This window comes from Oryx dammah, unplaced genomic scaffold (genome assembly GCF_014754425.2).
Source record: "Oryx dammah isolate SB20612 unplaced genomic scaffold, SCBI_Odam_1.1 HiC_scaffold_24, whole genome shotgun sequence".
NCBI lineage: Eukaryota > Metazoa > Chordata > Mammalia > Artiodactyla > Bovidae > Oryx > Oryx dammah.
This window is the reverse complement of record NW_024070208.1, coordinates 20,915,993-20,936,788: the sequence shown is the minus strand read 5'-3', so window position 1 is coordinate 20,936,788 and position 20,796 is coordinate 20,915,993. Positions and strand designations below refer to the sequence as shown.

Genomic DNA, 20,796 nt, shown 5'->3' with positions numbered 1-20,796 from the left:
TTGTTTTTGGTTTATTGAAAGTTAAGGTCACTTAAAAAATAGCCACACACAAATTCTTTAGAAATCGTGAACCCTTTCTCTCTACACATTACAGGTATTGGCATAATTCTCATTTATCCTACTCTGTGGCTTTTTGATGTCTTTGTATTTTACAGTCTTTCATTTTTCTCTGTATATTTGAACTACAGTTAATATTAGTGATTAAAAGTAACGTTGAAAGGCAGTATTTGAATGCAGTTCATTTGTACGTGGGAAAACATGTAATTAAGGGACAAGAGCTGGACAAATGAGCCTTATTCTGATTGCTTCAGTAGCCCAAGATTATGTACTTTAGTACAAGGAATGTGGATCAAGATTATAAACGGTGACCACAAAGTGCAGTTAACTGGAAAGCATAGTTGTATGAGTTTAGTGAGTAAAAAAGCGTTTTTTAAATTTCTCCTTTAAGACTTTTTAGAATTCTAGTATTGTAAGAAAACTTAAGGTTTATCTCATCTGACCTTCCAAGATACCCACCCTTTAATTATACTCCCCACTGATTTCTTCCATGCTTCATGTAAAGGTTTTTATTTTTTTAAGATAAAGCCATTAATCCTTTTTTTTCCCTCCATGAGTGGCTAGAGCATGGGCTACTTTCAAGTTTCAAGATAAGGCCATAACTTTTCGTATTACTTATTTTGAATATTTAACCTGTTTTGCTATTTATATAACATCATGCTATCAACTCAAACTTCATAGATTTAGCTGTATTCCTGGTGCCTAAATTCTACTTCTGTTACCTTTTAGAGAGTTGTGTAATATTATGGTGGTTAGTTGTTATTAGTTTACACGTAGAGAGGAAGGTAGGCATCTATTGGGCCGTATTTTTGGAGAGTCTAAAAAGCATCTGCATACTTCTGTACATACAGAAGTGCATACTTCTGTACAAAAGCAATTTTAGTCTGCTATATTACTGAAAAAATTTTAAAATTTTCCCTTGAACTTTTAACTGTTTGCTGTATCCTGTAGTGCTGATGTCTGATTGTCCTTAACTTGTTGCTGGTTTTCAAATTGTAATAGTAGAACATCACAGTTTAAATCTGAATGCCCAAATTTCATTTCTTCCATTTTATGGGGGATTATATTAATATTTTATTCATACTCCTTTCAACATTGCATTTTCATAGACCATAAGAACCTACTGGAGTCATTTCTTTGGAACCCAGATTGCTGAAATGTTTATAACCCTTGTATTTATTAGGTCCCCCCCCCCCCACTCCCCACCCCCGTTTTTCTTTTTTATTGTGGAAGAAATAACCTCTTATCCATTGTACCTAGGCCTGGATTGTTTGTTTTAGAAACAAACTAAAATACTGTACTGATAAAATAATTTGCTAAGAGATTTTATATATCATAAAGCTGTTGATTTTTCATTTTCATTTCACTTTAAAAAATCTTCTCGAGGCAATTTTTCTCTTTAAAAAAAATTATACTGATATGTAACTCTTTGTTAAAAAGAAATTGAGAGTGCTATTATACTTATTTTTTCATACAGGTTTAAAAAAAGAATGCTAATAGAACAACTGGAGAACTTCTTGGATGAAATTCATCGAAGAGCCAATCAGATCAACCATATTAATAGCAATTAAAAGAAAAGAGAATGTGGCCACTTATTTCACTACCTTCTCCAAATACAAAGTAAATACAAGACTGTTGTGATCTTGCATTCATTTTTTGACATGCATTGTTGGCTTTTTGAAATACTAAGAGCAAGTCTACAGATCCTTTTTCCATCATTTTACAGTGACCTTTTCTTCATTTTGGTTTATTTTTGTAATGTGAAAAGTATCACTCTAAAAAAAAACATTTTTATTTAACAAACTAAAAATATTCCTCCAAATCTCTTGCTTGTCATTGACTCTTGCGTGTCAATTTCCCTCAGGTTCTATTTTCTTAAACCAACCTTCAAAATTGTCACCTCTGTTAAGGTTGAACTTTGCCAAAAAAATAAAAAAGAAGTTACTTTGTAATTTTTGGGGAAAAAAAGCACATACATTAAAACTAGGCAATGTTTTGTATATACAGTTATTTTGGATATATTATTGTAAGTTGTACAAATGTATTTTGAAGAATATTTAAGAAAAGCACTTTTGTTATTCCATCAATAAATGCTCTATTTTACTCTTGTGTGGTTTAGGAAATAATCACATTTAAAGTAATCATTTAAAACCATCTTAAGATAATGGAATTTTAAAGGCATTGCTTTTTAGCATTGGAAAAATAACACCACTTGAAAGTTCACATTTGTTAAACCTAACTGTAATGACATGTTACATAATCTGCATTGTCTTTTTACTCTATGTTCTTAGATTTGGTTGGCCACTCTGACACACTCCATTTCTGCCTAGACAATGGAAACGTATCTGCAGATAGGCAGACTCTTTAAAGCTGTTTCAAAAGCAGACACCTTTGAACTCTATTGGTTTCCTTACTTCCTTTCCTTCAACCCCTCCCTTTTCCTTTCTCACCAGGACTGTGGTGAAGCTGTCAGGGAGTTGTAAATTTGGGGGACACCACATACTCTGAAATGTGTAGCATTTAGCAGCTTGATGCCATGCTTGCAGAAGTCCACAACAGACTGAGGGTTCCACGGATCTCTTTGTTCTCCTCTGCTGTTACACTTGAACTGTCCATTTCCTGGAAACACATTTTAAATGACTTTGTCCATTCTGCATTCTCCCTGAGTTGTTCAGGATAAGGATAAGTCAACGCCATTCACTGTCCACCCTCAGTGCACCGTGGCCTCACATGTCCTTACTGAGGACTGTGAGCCTATGGCCTGACTCACTCACCATTCATAGGTCACTGCTGTGCCTTGTAGTGCTTCGGGGATAACGAGTAGAAAAGAAGGCTAAAATACATTTAGATTAAGAGAGGGTAAAATAAATTTATAAAATTATGGTAAAATGGAAGTATTTTTAGGTTCATAATATTTGAAAAACACATACCTGTATCTTTGTACACTTCAGCAGAACATTTTTTAAATTTCAGGGGTATAGGAAAATGAAATTGTAATTTTTGAAGAAAAGCATAGATAAAAGTGGAGAACATGCTTGAGCTCTGTTAATTCAGTGTAGGGGATTCAAAACTCTCCCAATACTGAAGACAAATGCTGTCAAGAAAAAAACAATGTAGTGTTACATAGTATTTTCATATGCAGTTCTTTAAACATTTTTTTTAACCTCTTAAAAAATACCTCTAAGCAGGATATCACTTAGTAAATGGAATTGTTAAGGTATTAATAGTTAGCTACAGTCACATGGCTAAATTCAACATGAGATACACAAATTCCAGAATATATTGTCTGGTTTTAAATTATATATGTTTAGATTCTGAGATTAACAGAAGAGCTTTACAAGTCATTCAGGTAAAAGTTAAATATTTAACGAGAATATTTAGTAAAGCGACTAAATATTCTGTCTGTTCCAATATTTGCCCACTTTTCCTTATCAGAATGTTCTTACTTGGATTTCACAGGTTGTTTATGAGGTGATCCTTTAGACCCTTGATCTTTAGTATATTTTAGGGTATGAACCCTAGGAGGAGTTGGGAAGAAGCAGTTTTGTTTTGTCTCCTCTTGTCCTTAATCTCTCTGCCACCATACTCTACACTCTTACCCCAAAATATAGTTACAAGCTTTGAAACCCATAAAAATTCAAGCTTAGTATTCCATTTCTTACAGGGCTTTTTAAATTTATTTGCTTTTACAGATTAAGACACTGGGCATGTTAGTTAAATTACTGAACTACTACAGCAAAGGGGGAAGGGGAGTACATGGAGGGAATATCGTGTCTTGTAGGTCCTTTAGATCACTGGATGGTTGACTGTAGGCTGGACAAGTGATGTTCTCCAGCAGTTTAATCTTGAGGTGAAGATCATTTTTGGTAATGTTCTTACATGTGTCCCATTTGACAACTGATTGAGTCATGATTTGCCCTTATCAGTAAGCTTCGTCAGTTTGGTGTACTGAAGGCTGAGGCTCATTTCTGTCCTTTCATTACCCCGTCACCAGAAGAGTAGCCACTCGGCCTTGTGTGATATGAGCAGGTACCTCCCAGGGAGAGAGGCAGAGAAATGCATAGGGACTATTGCAGATCATGGAACTGGTGTTGGATTATATTTTCATTCTGTTTGCTAAGGCAGTTCTGAAAACTCTTTATCACAGAAACAGTGATGTATCCTTTACTAGTTAGTTCAAAGATTTTATATCATTTTATGCAGTTGAATTCCAGAAGAGAAACTGGTCTCTCTTAACTGTCGTCAACCTTTATTGGCTATGAGCTTTTGACAGTGACCCTTCTGTTCAGGTTTAGTCCAGTCTCTTGTTTCTTGAGGGAGCAGAGCCTGTCGTCCTTCATCTTAACTGTTTTTGACCTGTATCCTTCCTAAGAGAGGGCTCTCTGTTACCTGTTCCGAGTGATAAGTGACATTTTCATCTAATCAAATTGAGGTTGGGATGATCATGGTGAAATACTACAAGGATATATTCTGTTGATGGACTTTCTCTCCCCCAATAATCCCTTAATAGATAATTCCCTAGTGAATGATTATCTTCATCCTTTTTGTCACAAGTGTCTTTGCTTTCTAGCACAAATTACAGCAGTATGCAAATGATTCTCAGATAAAATGATGTTGACAGTATTTCCTTAACGATTTGTGTAAAACCTATGCATAATTTTCATTATTCTAACTTGACTTTTTTTCTCTCCATAAATAAAAATAATGCCTGATGTTTAGTTAAAGTAGATCCACTTTTGCTTGATTTTGTTAGTCCTGGTCCATCCTATTTATTTTTGACACATTGTTTAGACTTGCCAACAACTCTTTACTGAGAATCTCTCTTTTTTCCCCAGGCTGATAAGTAATTGCCAGAGAGGGTGGGGCAACATTAAGAGGAATTATTTGAATACTTTGTCCACTGTTGTTGAGACTTAGAGGACTTCTGCTTGTCGTTCTGATGTGCTGAGGCTCTGCCTGTACCATACCATCTTTGGATGAAGATGAGGTGGTATGGTAGGACAAGGCCTAGGGCAAATACTTGGTTTCTGTGTAATTTCAACAAGCTTGAGAAAGATCAACAGAAAAGCTATAGAAACGCAGGTGCATTCCCTAGGATACTAGGGGTGCTGAGAGTACCAGGGGACAACTTGGACACTCGTGGCCTGAATGAACTCCTACAAGGCCAAGAAAGTTCAGCAACAATGGGGAAAAAAGATGTATCATTTATTTTACTTTCATGATTTTTTGAAGTCCTCCCCAGAAGTAGAAACTTAAATTTTTAAAGACCTACATCAATCATAAAATGAGCTGAGACTAACAGAAGGCAGAAAAGGCACAAGAGGGTATTAGTCTCCTCAGTAGTTATGAAATATTCCCCTTTCTCAGGATATATGACATAGTAACTGGGGAGCTTTGGAAGCACTACAGAAACCAGCTAAAAGGAATGCTTGTAGTTGGGGTGGACAAATGAGCCTTTGTTGCTAGAGAGGTGCTGATAAATATTTACATGAATCCTATCAAAAAACACTAATACCTGTGTTCGGTTCTCTCAGGAAAAAGATGAACGGCCGATCTGCTTTAAAAATAGGAATCCGAGACCTTTTCAGTAACAACAGAGCTGCAGGAAAGATAAAGAGTAGAATCCCGTTGTATTTTCTCTTCATTGGAGGAAAGTCACTATTATAATTGGATACAAAGTCACTTGATTTTTGAAGGAATAAAAGCATTCTAATGAAACAGCATTGTTTTAGTGTTATGATGGGGTGCAAATGGGAAAATAGAAGAGACAGCACTTAGCCAACACTGTGTCCTATTCTCAGAATAGTTCATGGAGTAAATTCCTTCCTGAAGGTAATTTTCAGAATGAGTATTCCTTATGGGCTCGTGGTGCAGATCCTTTTCAAAGTGGCTCTTTTTCTCCCATCATTTTCAAAAACTTGATTCTGTTAATTTTTTTTTTTTAACGCTCTTACCACATCTGGACATGGGGTTTTAGTGGGCAGGCTTAGCAGTGTGAAGGCACTGGATGAGTCTGACAAAGGGGGAGATGCAGGCCAGCAGCATTCCTGAGCGTTGCTGACACCAGTCCTCTTAGGCACACACCTGTGGCTGCAGATGCCCTAGTGCCTTCCTCTGAAACCTCGATCTTGGCTTTGTGGATCGCTTCAGAAACATAAAAGCCATCTTGGCCTAGGCAGAGGAAACAGAAATGGGATTATTTGCATTTTGTTAAAAGATATGAGTACATTTTTAAAGAACAGAGTTATAGTCTTGCATTCTGCTTACAGTGGAAATAGAGATTTGGGAAATTTTAAGGTGCAATATTTTATGCAAATTTCAAAGCCTCAAATTTGGTTAAGTAATAAAGTGTTAGTTGCTTGGTCGTGTCCAACTCAATTGCGGTCCCATGGACTGTAGCTCGCCAGGATTTTCTGTCCATAGAATTTTCCAGGCAAGAATACTGGAGTGGGTTGCCATTCCCTTCTCCAGCGGATCTCCCCAACCCAGGGACTGAACCTGGGTCTCCTACATTGCAGACAGATACTTTACTGTCTGAGCCCCATCTAATAAATAATCCCACTCAATATTCAGGGCTGTGTCCCCATTTTTTCAAGTTAGTTTTCAAGTCCAATTTCTAGTAACTGTTGAAATCTTTAGTATTTCTAAAATTTTGGTGTATAAGAATTGCCAGAGTATGTGTTAAAATGCAAATTCCAGAGCCCAGGAATCTGCACATTCAGCAAGCTTCTGAGATGACTTCCCTTGAATGCCTTCTTGGGCTGCATTTTAAGAGCCACTTTTAAATGACAGTCAGAGGTTTGTACTATGGGCTTTAAAAGGCAACGTATTAAAAATATCTCATGCCGCATGACTGCATTCTGTATACTGAGCATATCAGTTATGCAATTACCTTGCTTCATGGGCTAGAATCTGCAAAGAAAACGAGAGGTGAGAACTATAATGGTTGTCAACAATTTCAAAGGCGTTACAAGCTTAGCAAACGAATTTGAGTGGTAATGTTAGAGAAATGGACAGGTTTTTATAATGTAGCCATCCGTCATGTTTAAACAGTTTGCTTGGTACTTGATGACACAAAGAATGAAAGTAAGAATCCTGAGAAGGAGAAGAAACTAGAAATCCACATGCTTGACCAGAGGTCCTGTTGGGCAGATACAGGTGTTCTGACAGCAGGTACCGTGCCCATTTCCCACTCCACCCTTCCACACAGATGCCACCACCTTAAGTGTGTTCTAGTCAATTCTAGCGTGTCCTGGAAAGGCAGCGGTGTCAGGAGTCTTGATGGACATGCTGTATTCTGAGGGGGCTTCTCTTGGACTAAACTATTTTTGATTTCTCATACACAATACGAGGGGACGGTGAATGAATGTTGTGAGAGAGCAAGACCAACAGAGTACAGAATGTGTGGCGTTTCATCTGTCTTTTAAATGAGGGAATTGTGAGTTGGCTGTTTGCTGTTAAGGAACAGATCTTTTCTCAGTGCCAGTGAAGGGGACCAGACAAGGGCCAGAGGGAGAGAAAAATCAATGGAACAGTCACTTGGCATCACTCATCCTAACACTAGTGCAGAATTGGATTGGTTTCAGCAGCTGGTCTTTTTCAGTAGCATTTTTTAGAAAATCTATGATCTATAGCCTGTCTCGCTAACTCATTGAACAAACTGAAATGCGGGACCCAAATTAGAACTGTGTGTATAAGGAATGGTTAATGGTCATGAGAAGGTTTTACTAATCTGTGACTTGATTACTGTCTAGAATGGTATCCAAATATTTAATGAAATGAGCAGAGGTTCTCTATCAGCTAGAATATAGTTGAATACATTTGTGTTAGAGTCCGGGTGCCCTGGCACAATGTGAGAAATGGTGCCAACTGGTTGGTATGAATGAGTTTTTCAGTAGATGACTTGGCTATTTCACTTTCTTGAAACTGCAACTGAGGAGGTTTTTTCTCCATCCTATTACAGGAGTGGCCCAAGAAGTGACATTTACATGTTTGCACAGACGTAGGCTTAGACCCATAGCCTGGCATGCCTCGGCATCCTCATCTCCTATACATTTTATCTCTGGTAAGAGTTAACATTTCAGAAGACCAGCATTTGTCATCAAAACAAGGATTCAGGAGTCATCTGTGGGTTATGTTTTTCTTCTTGCTTGATCTTGTATTGCAGATCCCAATTTGCTTACTTCTGTTAAGTGGCTCTGGATATGTTATGTAACTAATGAACTCAGCCTAGAGGATCCTCCTGGCTTTGGGCTGATTCTCTCCTGCAGTGTTGGCAACTGTCTAATGCCATTGAGGGCCATTCAACCTGTTGCCCCAAAATTTGTTCCCAAGGTTGTTTACAGGTGCTATTCTGTATAAAGGATTCCATGAGTAATAACATGGGAAATGCAAATTGAATAGGCTTGTGCTTTTGTTTTTAACAGTAGACTTCTTAGAGTTGCTCATTTGTTAATGTTCATGGTGTTCATAGCTCTACAGGAACGTGGTTATATATAGTGTTTAACCATGGAACGACTCACACGATCTCCTGTCCCCAAATTTACCAGGTTAGCATTCTACAGAACCTACTTTGGGGAGCTAGCCGGCTTCCCCTCAATAAACCCTTCCACTCCTATATTACATTTCAATATCCAAAGCAAATGAATAAACTCTTCTTCCATAACATCTTCTGTGTTTCCATCTGAACCTTCATTTTTAGATTGTGAGCTGTCAGAAAACAAGCTGTATTACTCATTCTAAGTATTTGTTACCTCGCTCAACTAGCATAATAGTGCTTGGTACACATGGGTGTGTAGTAAATGTTGGACGAATGACTGAATACTGGGGGCTTGCTCCACACACTGCATTTGTTTCATTTCCCCCATAAAAACAGCTGCTTAATATCCTTTAATCTGATTTTCACTCGTAAGGAAATGGTTGGTGTCTGTGGACTTAGGGGCGCAGCACAGGAATCCTTGGCAAGTGTCATCCAAATGACTCAGAGCCCCCTTCCCCTTTGTTAGTGGAGCCCATGGTGCTTTGTATGTGGTTGGCCATACTCTCAGAAGGTTAAGGGTTTTCATAATGTGATACTATAAACATAAGATTTGCAAAATGTAAACCAATAATCTGACATTCCATCGTCAGCTTCTCAAAAAGTCGGACAAACATTGTCGTTGGGCTGTGTCTTTTGTCTCCCCAGATATTATTACCTAATATTGGCAATATTAATGCTTTGAAAAAATTATTGCCAGAATCTGCTTCTAGTTTATCTTTCTCCTCTTCTTGTCACTTAGTTGTAGATGGAGAGTGTATCTCACATAGCACCCAGGCCAGAATATACAGAGTGCTGGAAAGAACCTGAAATGGGCTCTGCAAGTAGGTGGTTAGTTCCTCTCTCCATCCTCTAGCCCACTCCTCACATCTTGCTTTCTTGCCACTCTCCCAGCCAGCTTTGTTAAGGTGTAATTGACATGTACAATGTAAGTTTCAGGTGTATAATATGATGGTTTTATGTATGTGTATATTGCAAATAAGATAATATACTTTATGTCTGTACCCTTTGACCACCTTCAGCCATTCTCCCCACCCTGGCCACCACCATTGTGTACTCTGATTCTATGAGTTTAGCTTTTTTTTAGATTATACTTAGATTTTAGATTATATGTAGTATATGTGAGATCATACATTATCTGTCTTTCTCTGACTTAATTCACTGATCATAATGCACTCGGTTTTTCTATAATGTTGCAAATGGCAGGATTTTCTTCTTTTTATGGCCAAATAATATTCCTCTGTATATGTTGACACTTAACTTTTCTCCATGACTGTTATGAACAATAGAACATGAGGATGCAGATATCTCTGTGACACAATGATTTCAATTCCTTTGGATATATACCCAGATATGGAAATTGCTGGATTATACAGAAGTTCTATTTTACTTTTTTGAGGAAACATGATACCGTTTTCCATAGTGGCCACACCAGTTTACCTTCCTACCAACAGTGCACAAGGGATCCCTTTTATCCACATCCTTACCAACACTTGCTATTTCTTTCTTTCTTTTTCTTTTTGGCTATGCCGTATGGCTTGCAGGATCTTAGTTCCCTCACCAGGAGTCTAACCTGTGCCCTCAGCAGTGAGAGTGTGGAGGCCTAACCACTGAACCACCAGGGAATTCTGAACTCTTGCTATTTCTTATCGTTTTGATAACAGCCATTTTCAAAGTTTCTTTTGAGAAATCCACTGGTGGTCTTATGGGGGTTCCTTGTGTGTAACTCGTTTCTTCTCTCTTGTGTGCATGCTTAGTTGCTCAGTTGTGTCCAACTCTTTGCAACCCCATGGACTGCAGCCTTTCAGGCTCCTCTGTCCATGGATATTCTCCAGGCAAGAGTACTGGAGTGGGTTGCCATTTCCTTCTCCAGGGCATCTTCCTAAGCCAGGGACTAAACCTGGGTCTCTTGCATTATAGGCGAATTCTTTACCGCCTGAGCCATCAGGGAAGTCCTCCTTCTCTCTTGCTGCTTTGCAAATTCTTTGTCTTTGACTTTAGACTAATTATAACGTGTTTCAGGGTAGCACTGTTCAAGTTCAACCTATCTGGGGTCATGGCCCTCAAAAATCTGGATGCCCATTTTTCTCTCCAATTTTGGGAAGTGTTCAGCCAGTATTTCTTTAAATAGACTTTCTGTCCCTCTCTCTCCTTTCTGGGATTCCCATAGTGTATATATTGTTCCTTCCCATAGTGTATATATTGCTGGCTTTGAAGAAAGCCAACTACCGTAGGCTTTCTTCACTCTTTATTCTTTTTGCTCCTCTTAATAGATAATTTCAAATGTAATTCACCGGGGTTTTTGTTTTTTCCTTTGCTTGATCAATTCTGCTGTTGAGGCTCTAATCTTCAGTGCAGTCACTGCATTAAGCTTTAGGATTTCTGTTTTGGTTTTTTCATAGTTTCTATATCTTTCTTGAACTTACTGATTTGTGCACTGTTTTCTCAATTTTGTCTGTCTCTGCATTTTTGTAGTTTATTGAACTTCTTTAAGAGGATTACTCAGAATTCTTTGTTAGTTCATAGATCTCCATTTCTCTATGAGAGTTGAGTGAGTGGGTATTAGTTGCTCATTCATGTCTGACTCTTTGTGACCCCATGGACTGTATATAGCCTGCCAGGCTCCTCTGTCCATGGGATTCTCCAGGCAAGCATACTGGAGTTAGTTACCATGGTTTTATTTGTTTCTTAGGGTTCTATCATGTTTTTCTAATCCTTCATGCTCCTTCATTCCTTGCATTAACAGCTTATGTATTAAAAGTAAGCAGTCTGCTCTCCCAGACTTTATAGATTTGCTGTTGCAGGAAAAAGACCTTCACCAGTCAGCTCCTAGCAGCTATGGATGGGTGAGGCCTTCTATCAGGGTCTCTGTTTGAACAAGGCTACTGCATATGCTCAGGTTGCAGGGGTTGCTGCTGGCTTAGTTCTTTGGTTGGGTGGGACTGCTGGCTGGACTGTGCGTTCAAGTGTAGCTACTGGGTGAGCTTCCTCTTCAGGTGGAGCTTCTGGCTATGTTTCATGGTTGGGTTGAGCTGCTAGTTCTGTAATCATCTCTGGTTGAATGAGGTTGCAGGCTGTGTTCCCTGGCAGGATGGTACCACTGACTGGATACCATGATTGGGCAGTTGTGGGCTGGGCTCTGCAACCATTCCTGGTCAGATGGGGAATCAGAGTGTGTTTCTCAACTGGATGGTGCTATTGGCTGGGCTCTGTGTCAGGTGGGGCCACAGGCTGGGCTTCAGCTTGGTGGGACCATGGGTTGAGCTCCAAGGTCATCCACAGTCCCTGATCAGGCTTCCTGGTTATGTGGTGTCAGGGACTGTGCTCAACAGTTGGGCAGGGTGTCTGACTTAGCTCTTTGCCCAAGCAGATATGTAGGACAGGCTTCTTGGCAATCTGGGTTCCCTGGCCGGGCTTCCTGCGTGAGTGGGACATGAGACTATGCTTGGCGGTTAGGTTGGGCTGTGAACTTTCTTTTCTGCCTCAGTGAGTTGGGAGTATGGTGGCCCTTTCACCAGAGACCCAAATCCCAGAAGTGCCAACCGAGCCCTCTGGCCAGATGGGGCCACTGGCTTGGCTCTGCCCATGGGCATTGCTCTTGGCTGGGGATTTTGCTCAGGTGCACTGCAGTATGCTCTTTTTAGGTGTAGGTGCTGAATGCTGTAGGCTTTGCCCCCCTTCTCCATCTCTCTGATCCGTGAGGCAGGACCTGAGCGGGTCTGACAGGATGTGTCCTGAAACACTCAATGAGCTGAATGGGCCAGATGGCCACCTTGGGCCTCTCTCCTCTCCCTGGAGAAACCATGGACCAGGGGGCACTCTCGGTACAGTGCTGCATCAGCCTGGAGCGGGTGGTGATGCGGTCAGAAAGGAGCCATTCCTCTTACTTTCTTTTTATGCCTTTTTTAAAAAAGTATAACTTTATTTACTTTTGGCCGCACTGGGTCTTCATTGCTGCACGGGCTTTTTTCTAGTTACAGCAAGTGGGGGCTACTCTCTAGCTGCGGTGTGCGGGTGTCTCGTGTTGTGGATCACGGGCTGTGAGGCACGCGGACCTCAGTAGCCACAGTGCGTGGACTCAGCAGTTGCGGCTCTCAGGCACCAGAGCACAGGCTCAATAGCTGTGGTGCACATGGGCTTAGCCACTCTGTGGCATGTGGGATCTTCCTAGCCCAGGGATCGAATCCATGTCTCCTACATGGGCAGGTGCATTCTGTAGCCCTGAGCCACCAGGGAAGCCATTCCTTCTTTCCTTCTAATGTGGTCCTTCTCAGTCTCTATGTTTCAGAGGGGTGCTTCAGCCTCAACCCCAGGCAAGGGCATTTCTACAGTGTTGTCGTATGTATGGAGACTTGCTAGTTGGTCTTCTTGGGAAAGAGACTGAAGTCCAGAATGACCTATGTTGCTATCCTGATGACCTACTGCAGCTCTGCCCAATCACCGGTATGGCATAAGTTAACTTCAGCTCACAACCAAACAACTCTGGCTGGTTTGTTCATTCACATCATAGAAACAGGGAGCTTGTATGTCTTCCCTAGCAGAGGTTGGAAACCAGTCACAAAAGTTAAGAATAAGACAGTTTCTTCAAAGTTTCAAGTTTGTGCACAAGGACTATTTCTTAGATTAGGAAGCTTGGGTTGGTATCAAAGCCTGCTGATCCTACAGGAAGTGGGACTGCTCAGAAAGTGGATCTCTAGCTGGTATCTTTAGTGTAAGTGAAACTGGCATTATTCTTAAAAGCTTCATAACATGTAATGCCAAAGTGGTCTAGGGAAAAAAACAGCCTAGGCCCAGCTGGGCATTCTTCATGCAGCAAAAATAGGATTTGAGGCCATAAAAGAAGAAATGAGTGATTTTTAAATGGAGAAGGGGAACTTGATTCTGGGCTTTGGTACCAAATAGAAAAAACCAAATGTTCCCAGCGGTTGTTGAGTGTCCATCAGTAGTACAAAACTATTTGCAGCCCCTTGTTAATTGTAGGATGGGAGACCAGCGTTTTCTGATCACTTACTCTCTGTCAAGCTCTCTGCTGATGCTTTGTTATATGATAATTTCATCTCTGCAAATAAGATGTGAGGTGGGTGGTGGCCACCCCATTTTAGGCATGACACAACTATTGTTAGATTCAGTGGCCGTGTCTCCAGAATTAAGTCAGCAGTCTACTTAGGCACAGAAGTAACTGGTCTATTATTTATACTGAAAGAAAGACATTGGAAAGCAATGTTTTAGACAGCCAACTCTATCTGTAAAAAGCCAGATATTAAATATTTTAGCCATTATAGAGCATATGGCATCTGTTGCAAAGTCTCAGTTCTGCCATTATAGCAGGAAAGCAGCCATGGGTGAGTTTAAATGAATGGGAGTGGCTGTGTTTCAATAAAACTTTATTTATAAAAACAGGTGGTAGGCCCTCATTTGGTGTTCCTTGTGTTAGAGGAATAAAACTTTAAGGGAGAAGATTGTAAGGTGGATATATTTTATCTGAAGGAAAGAGGCATGCAAGCTTCCCACTTGCTGTGTGATAAATGCTTGATACTTGTTTAACAAGTCAGATCCATAAGCCTATATTTCTGCTGATTTGAGCAAAAATAAGTAGACTTTAATTGCACTGTAAAACAAGAGGTTAGGTATTTTAAAAGGTTCTTTTTAAACTCAGCTGTTTGTTAGATCTTGTCAAAGGAGCTCTGAGCCTCAGAGGTCTTTCCTGGCAGGAGAACTGCATCATGAGTTGAGCTCAATTCTTTTTGAGGACACAGGGTTGACTGCCTTTTAGGATGTATTTCTGAGAATGATGAAGGAACAATCAGTGAGTCACAGCGACTACTGGAATGTAGCGGTGTAGAAGAGAAGGTCAGAATGGCTCCCAAATTTTGAATTAGGCTGGTCAAAACAGGAATGCCATAGCTGAGCTCCAGAGCCACAAAAAAAGATTGTGATGGGACTGTGTAATTAAAGATAGACTGTACACAAATCCTTCATCCCTTGCTCTTTCCTTGCCTCTTAGCCTTTAGCTCTAGTCTTCTTTTCCTGGCAGTGCCAGATTATGTTTGTGTCACCAGGGAAAATTTCTGGTAAAGTCATTCACCAAGTCAACAGTATTTACTGGCTCCCCATTCTGTGCCAAGCATTGTTGGGGGGCACTGGGCCCAAACTTGACTATTGCTTTGCTTACTATCTCTTTGCATGTTTAAGCAATGAGTTCAGAGCTGGTAGATTATAAATAACCTAGAATAGAGAGCCTTCCTCCTGTGTTTTCTGATAAGTAACTTTGCCATGGAGTCTAACTGGTCACATCTAATACCCAAGCCGAGACTCTGTTGTAGACTAAATGCCCCCCCCCCCTTTTTTTCTGTGATGGCTTAAGAAAGAAATCTGAGCAAGGCTTTAGAAAACATATCTGAGCTATGAGGTTCTAGCATTCCAAACAGAGGTTTCATCAGCTCCTCGGGCAAGGAAAGCATCAAGGCCAAGGCAATGCCTGCTCCAGGGTCATCTTCGTACAGATAATTCATTACTATCCTGAGCAGCAACGAACCCAAGTCTTTGGAGTTGGCAGTAGTCTCGCCAGTGGTCTCCTGGGAGGATTCTGAAACATTAGGTTCTGGCCTTCCCCTCTCTCTCAACGTTAGATGTCAGTTCTGTCAGACCACAGGTGAATAAAGAGCCCGTAGATTAGCAGGAGCTTGTCTACTATAAGCCACGAAATCTAATACAGACTCTGGGAGGGAGAACATTTTAAGGCCAGGTTATGGACAATTTGTGGAAGTAATTTGAAGAAAGGAAGTTGGATGGATGAGGGTAAGTTCATTAGAAGAAGACAGAGAGGTCCACGGAGGGAGGGAGGGAGCGGAGATAGAAATGAAGAGTGATGCTGGGAGGTCAGAATGATGGGCTCTGTTGTACCATTATCTCTGGTATCGCCTATCATGACGGGCAGAGGGAGGGGAGCTGTATTGTGACCTCTGATCACTGACTTCACTCTGAAGGTGTGGTGCTTAGAGGCCATCTCAAGAAGCACCCCCACCCCCACAAAGTCCAACCCAAATCTGGCATCTGAAGCAGCATGTTCTTATATACAGTAAAGCACTTTCTTTATTCTTTTAAGCCACATCAACTCTGGCTGTTTACCTCTAAAGTCTTCATAGGTGTGAACCCCTTCGTCAGTGCATGATTACTGATTAAAAATAGCACCACCACCCCCCCGACCACCACACACACAATGCCAATATGCTTGGAAAAAGGACTGTTGTTACCTGAAATTCCTTTCAAGTTAGCTCTGAGTGGATCAAAAAGATCGATGACTCCCCAGGAATATAAAATGTTCTTCAAGTCGAAATGATTTTGGATCCTGAACCTAAAACAACAAAAGATATACACTTTCACTTAAGATTCTCACTCAGTGGACTTTGATATTCATCACATGCCAACCCAAGCCCCTCCCTTCAAAGTCAGGGAGCTCCAGGCTCACTTCCAACTTCATCTGTCACTGCTCCTGCCCACACCCCGCCCCCCTGGCTAATCTGACTCCACAGCCCCTTCTCCCACCTCTGGACCTTTGCTTCTGCTGTTCTTTCCAGGTCTGCCTTGAATTTGAATTGTACTATCCTCTCCTCTAAGCTCAGTTCAGCGATCACTCCTCCTCTTCCCTAGCTGTTCTGTGACCTTCGGTTCTTATAAGCCCTGTTAAGCACTTTGTTCCACTCTTTTGATGTATAGAATGATCTGTTTCCTATTAGTGTTATTTATGATACTGTAAACTATTTGAGAAAAGAGGCTCATTATGTCTTCATAATAATTAATATTTAATGAGTGCTTATGTGTAGGAAATGGCAACCCACTCCAATTGTCCTGCCTGGAGAATCCCATGGACAGAGGAGCCTGGTGGGCTGCAGTCCAGGGGGTCTCAAAGAGTCGGACGTGACTCAGCACGCATGTGTGCACACCATGTGCCAGACACTACGAGTATTTTATGTGGATGATCTCATCTCTTCAACACGTAACCGTGTTATTATTCTTGTTTTACAGATACAACACTGAGGCTTGAAGAGTGTAACGAGCTTGCCCAAGAGGACGTCCTGAGTCTGCAACGAAGCCCGCCTGGACAAGGCTGACGGAGCTCAGAGCCTGTGCTCTCGGTGTCTACACTCTGCCACCTGCCATCTGCCTCCTGGCTGGCGTCTCACACACAGTAGGTGCGGAAAACAAGTTGCTGACTAACTGCCAACTAATAGTGTCTCGTTGAACATTTTTCTATTTGATACAACATATTTTCACATTTGCTGTGTGCAGCATGGGTCTTTAGTTTTCCCAGTTAAGTCCCGAGCGCAGGAAAAACCAGCCCACCAACTTTATCATGTTTCTCCAAGGGCAAGGCACTTAAAACTTTACCGTTGGAGGAGGCTTTAAAAGGATGAATGACGTGATTTTCCTTTGAGAACAAAAAACTTCCAAATTGGAATTCAGATGGTCTTTTCTATAAATCATGCAGAGCTTATTGGAGAATAAAAATACTGTACCAGACTGTTAAATATCCAAGTTCTTCACTGCCATACAAGACAATGTGCCCAATATGTTAAACAAAGATATCAGATTTTCTCATGTGTGTTCTGAATCTTGGCCATAGTTTCCAAAAAAGGCACTACCTTTCTCTAAGTATGCTGATATTTCACAAAAATTAAAAAAAAATTTTGGGGGGTGGGGGGCTACACCTCTCAGCATGTGGAATCTTAGTTCCCTGACCAGGGGTTGAACCCACACCCCTTGCTCTGACAGTGTAGAGTCTTAACCCCTGGACCACTAGAGAAGTTCCTCAAAAAAAATTTTTAGACCACCTTCTCTGAAATTTTCTTAAATCCTTAAACCTCACTTTTCTGAGAACTCTCAGTGCTGAAACATAGTGGTTAAGAACATGAACTTGGGAACCTAGTGCCTAGGCTTGAATGCTGGCTCAGCCTCTTACTAGCTGAGGGAACCTAGGCAAGTTACTTTGCCTCAGTTTCTTTACTTAGGAAATGGGCCTAATGCTAGTTCTTAGTTTTGTGAATAGTAAGTACAATAATCCTGGTAAAGTGCTCAGAATAATGTCCAGTACAGCTCATGCACTTTATTGTTACCACTGTGGTTTTAGTTTCTCATTAATATTGAGAAAGAGCTAAGGTATGTTTGAAGCCAAGTATGGTGGTTTGCATGCTCAAACTACTGCACAACTGTACTCATCTCACACGCTAGTAAAGTAATGCTCAAAATTCTCCAAGCCAGGCTTCAGCAATATGTGAACCGTGAACTTCCTAATGTTCAAGCTGGTTTTAGAAAAGGCAGAGGAACCAGAGATCAAATTGCCAACATCCACTGGATCATCAAAAAAGCAAGAGAGCTCCAGAAAAACATCTATTTCTGCTTTCTTGACTATGCCAAAGTCTTTGACTGTGTGGATCACAATAAACTGTGGAAAATTCTGAAAGAGATGGGCATACCAGACCACCTGACCTGCCTCTTGAGAAACCTATATGCAGGTCAGGAAGCAACAGTTAGAACTGGACATGGAACAACAGACTGGTTCCAAATAGGAAAAGGAGTACGTCAAGGCTGTATATTGTTACCCTGCTTATTTAACTTATATGCAGAGTACATCATGAGAAATGCTGGGCTGGAAGAAGCACAGGCTGGAATCAAGATTGCCGGGAGAAATATCAATAACCTCAGATATGCAGATGACACCACCCTTATGGCAGAAAGTGAATAGAAACTAAAAAGCCTCTTGATGAAAGTGAAAGTGGAAAGTGAAAAAGTTGGCTTAAAGCTCAACATTCAGAAAACGAAGATCATGGCACCTGGTCCCATCACTTCATGGGAAATAGATGGGGAAACAGTGGAAACAGTGTCAGACTTTATTTTTTTGGGCTCCAAAATCACTGCAGATGGTGACTGCAGCCATGAAATTAAAAGCCACTTACTCCTTGGAAGAAAATATATGACCAACCTAGATAGCATATTGAAAAGCAAAGACATTACTTTGCCAACTAAGGTCCATCTAGTCAAGGCTATGGTTTTTCCTATGGTCATGTATGGATGCGAGAGTTGGACTGTGAAGAAAGCTGAGCGCTGAAGAATTGATGCTTTTGAACTGTGGTGTTGGAGAAGACTCTTGAGAGTCCCTTGGACTGCAAGGAGATCCAACCAGTCCATTCTGAAGGAGATCAGCCCTGGGATTTCTTTGGAAGGAATGATGCTAAAGCTGAAACTCCAGTACTTTGGCCATCTCATGCGAAGAGTTGACTCATTGGAAAAGACTCTGATGCTGGGAGGGATTGGGGGCAAGAGGAGAAGGGGACGACAGAGGATGAGATGGCTGGATGGCATCACTGACTCGATGGACGTGAGTCTGAGTGAATTCCCGGGAGTTGGTGATGGACAGGGAGGACTGGCGTGCTGTGATTCACGGGGTCGCAAAGAGTCGGACACGACTGAGCGACTGAACTGAACTGAACTGAACTGATGGTGGTTATGGTAGGAGATAAACTGGGTAATACCATTTGTAGTAACTAAAGACAATAGTAAAAACGAGGTATGACTGAAAGAGGACAGTGATTTGTTTCTTGTATGGCTACGAAGGCCAGGCCAGAAGAGATGCTACAAAAATATCTTGAGTTAGAAAAAACACCCTTTACCAAAACCAGACAAGGATTTCACAAGAAAATGACAGACCAGTGTCCCTTATGAATACAGATGTAAAAATCATCAACAAAATATTAAAAAATTGAATCCAGCAACATAGAAATCCCTCTATGACCAAGCGGGATTTCTCCCAGGAATGCAAGGTGGGTTTGACATATGAAAATCAATCCATGTAAAATACCATATTAATGAAATTAAGGACAAGGGTGACATGATCATTTCAAGAGATGCAGAAAAAGTACTTGTCCAAGCACTTGACATTCTTTTATAAAAACAAAAACCACCTAACAAACTTGGGATAGAAGGAGATTTCTTCAACCTCAAAATGGGCATTTACAACCCCCTACAGCTAGCATCATCCTTAATGGTGAAAGATTGAATGCTTTCCCCCTAGATCAGGAACAAGATAGAGATGATCACCACTTCTATTTAACACTTTACTGAAGGGTGTGCAGGGCAATTACACAAGAAAAAGAAAGCAAATGTGTCCAGAATCAAAAGAAGGAACTAAATCTCTTTCTAGTCACAGACGACCTGGTCTTGTATATAGAAAATCCTAAAGAATATACACACACACACACACATACATACAGAGAAAAAACTATTAGAGCTAATACGTGAGTTCATCAAGGTGGCAGGATACAAGATCAAGATACAAAAACTAACTGTTTCTTTACACTAGCAATGAAAATGAAATCCCATTTATGATAGCATCGAAAGGAATAGAATACTTAGAAGTAAATTTAACAAAACCTGTACACTGAAAACTACAAAACACCCTTGATAAAAACTAAAGAAAACCTGAAGAAAATCAAAGACATCCTGTGTTCATGGACTGGAATACTTAATATTGTTATAAAGCAATACTCCCCAAGTTAATCTACAGAGTCAGCAAAGTCCGTATCAAGAACCTGGCTGTTTATTTGGCAGAAATTGATAAGCTGATCCTAAAACTCACATAGAAAGACATGGAACCCAGAATAGCTAAAACAATCTTTAAAAAGAAAAACGAAGATGAAGGACTCATACTGCTGATTTCTAAATGCATTAAAAAGCTAAAGTAAGCAATCAAGAGTGTGCAGTACTGGCAAAAGTACAGACATTTGTACCTATAGAATAAAACTAGGAAGTCTAGAAATAAACCTCTACTTATGGCCAATTGATTTTGACAAGAGTGTCAAGAAAATTCAATGGAAGACAGAACAGTCTTTTTAATAAACTTGGTTAGTTTTGCCTGTGAAATACCCCGAAAAGGCAATGGAAGTTTTATTTCCCTAAAATCTTCTATTCTTCTCAGATAGCAGGCTGAATAGTCTTAGAGAGATTAAAAAAATTTTTTTTGTTTTAATCCAGATAAGGTCAAGTGTGAATGAATACTTGGGTTACTATGACCTCTGCCTTCTTGTCCCTCTCCATCCTCCAAAGTTTTTTAGGATCTTTTCTCAAGGGATTGCAAGTTCTAAAGGCAGAATTAACACCAGTGAATAGTTCTCAGTGACTCTGGGCATCTCCCTGGGGCCTCTTCCTTA

General features: G+C 40.5%; 2 protein-coding genes across 8 annotated transcripts in view; one reads left to right on the top strand and one right to left on the bottom strand.

Moving 5' to 3' along the window:
• INTS6 (integrator complex subunit 6) overlaps window positions 1-20,796 on the top strand; it is a 104,137-nt gene that overhangs the window by 82,519 nt on the left and 822 nt on the right. For 4 of the 7 annotated variants that reach the window (XM_040266941.1, XM_040266940.1, XM_040266943.1 and 1 more), the window contains one exon: window positions 1,535-2,166. In XM_040266941.1, coding sequence (XP_040122875.1) covers window positions 1,535-1,628 — 94 coding nt within the window. In that variant the 3' untranslated portion in view covers window positions 1,629-2,166. Of the gene's footprint in view, window positions 1-1,534; window positions 4,782-8,020; window positions 8,123-16,618; window positions 16,786-20,796 lie in introns of those variants that run through there. The other 3 variants (XR_005725650.1, XR_005725651.1, XM_040266938.1) reach the window with 3 other exon arrangements.
• Window positions 3,108-20,796, bottom strand: part of SERPINE3 (serpin family E member 3) — a 30,775-nt gene continuing 13,086 nt past the window's right edge. Inside the window, exons 5-8 of the mRNA XM_040266967.1 lie at window positions 15,847-15,947; window positions 6,142-6,228; window positions 5,573-5,656; window positions 3,108-3,151 (exon numbers count right to left, since the gene is read on the bottom strand). Coding sequence (XP_040122901.1) covers window positions 3,108-3,151; window positions 5,573-5,656; window positions 6,142-6,228; window positions 15,847-15,947 — 316 coding nt within the window. The remainder of the gene's footprint in view (window positions 3,152-5,572; window positions 5,657-6,141; window positions 6,229-15,846; window positions 15,948-20,796) is intronic.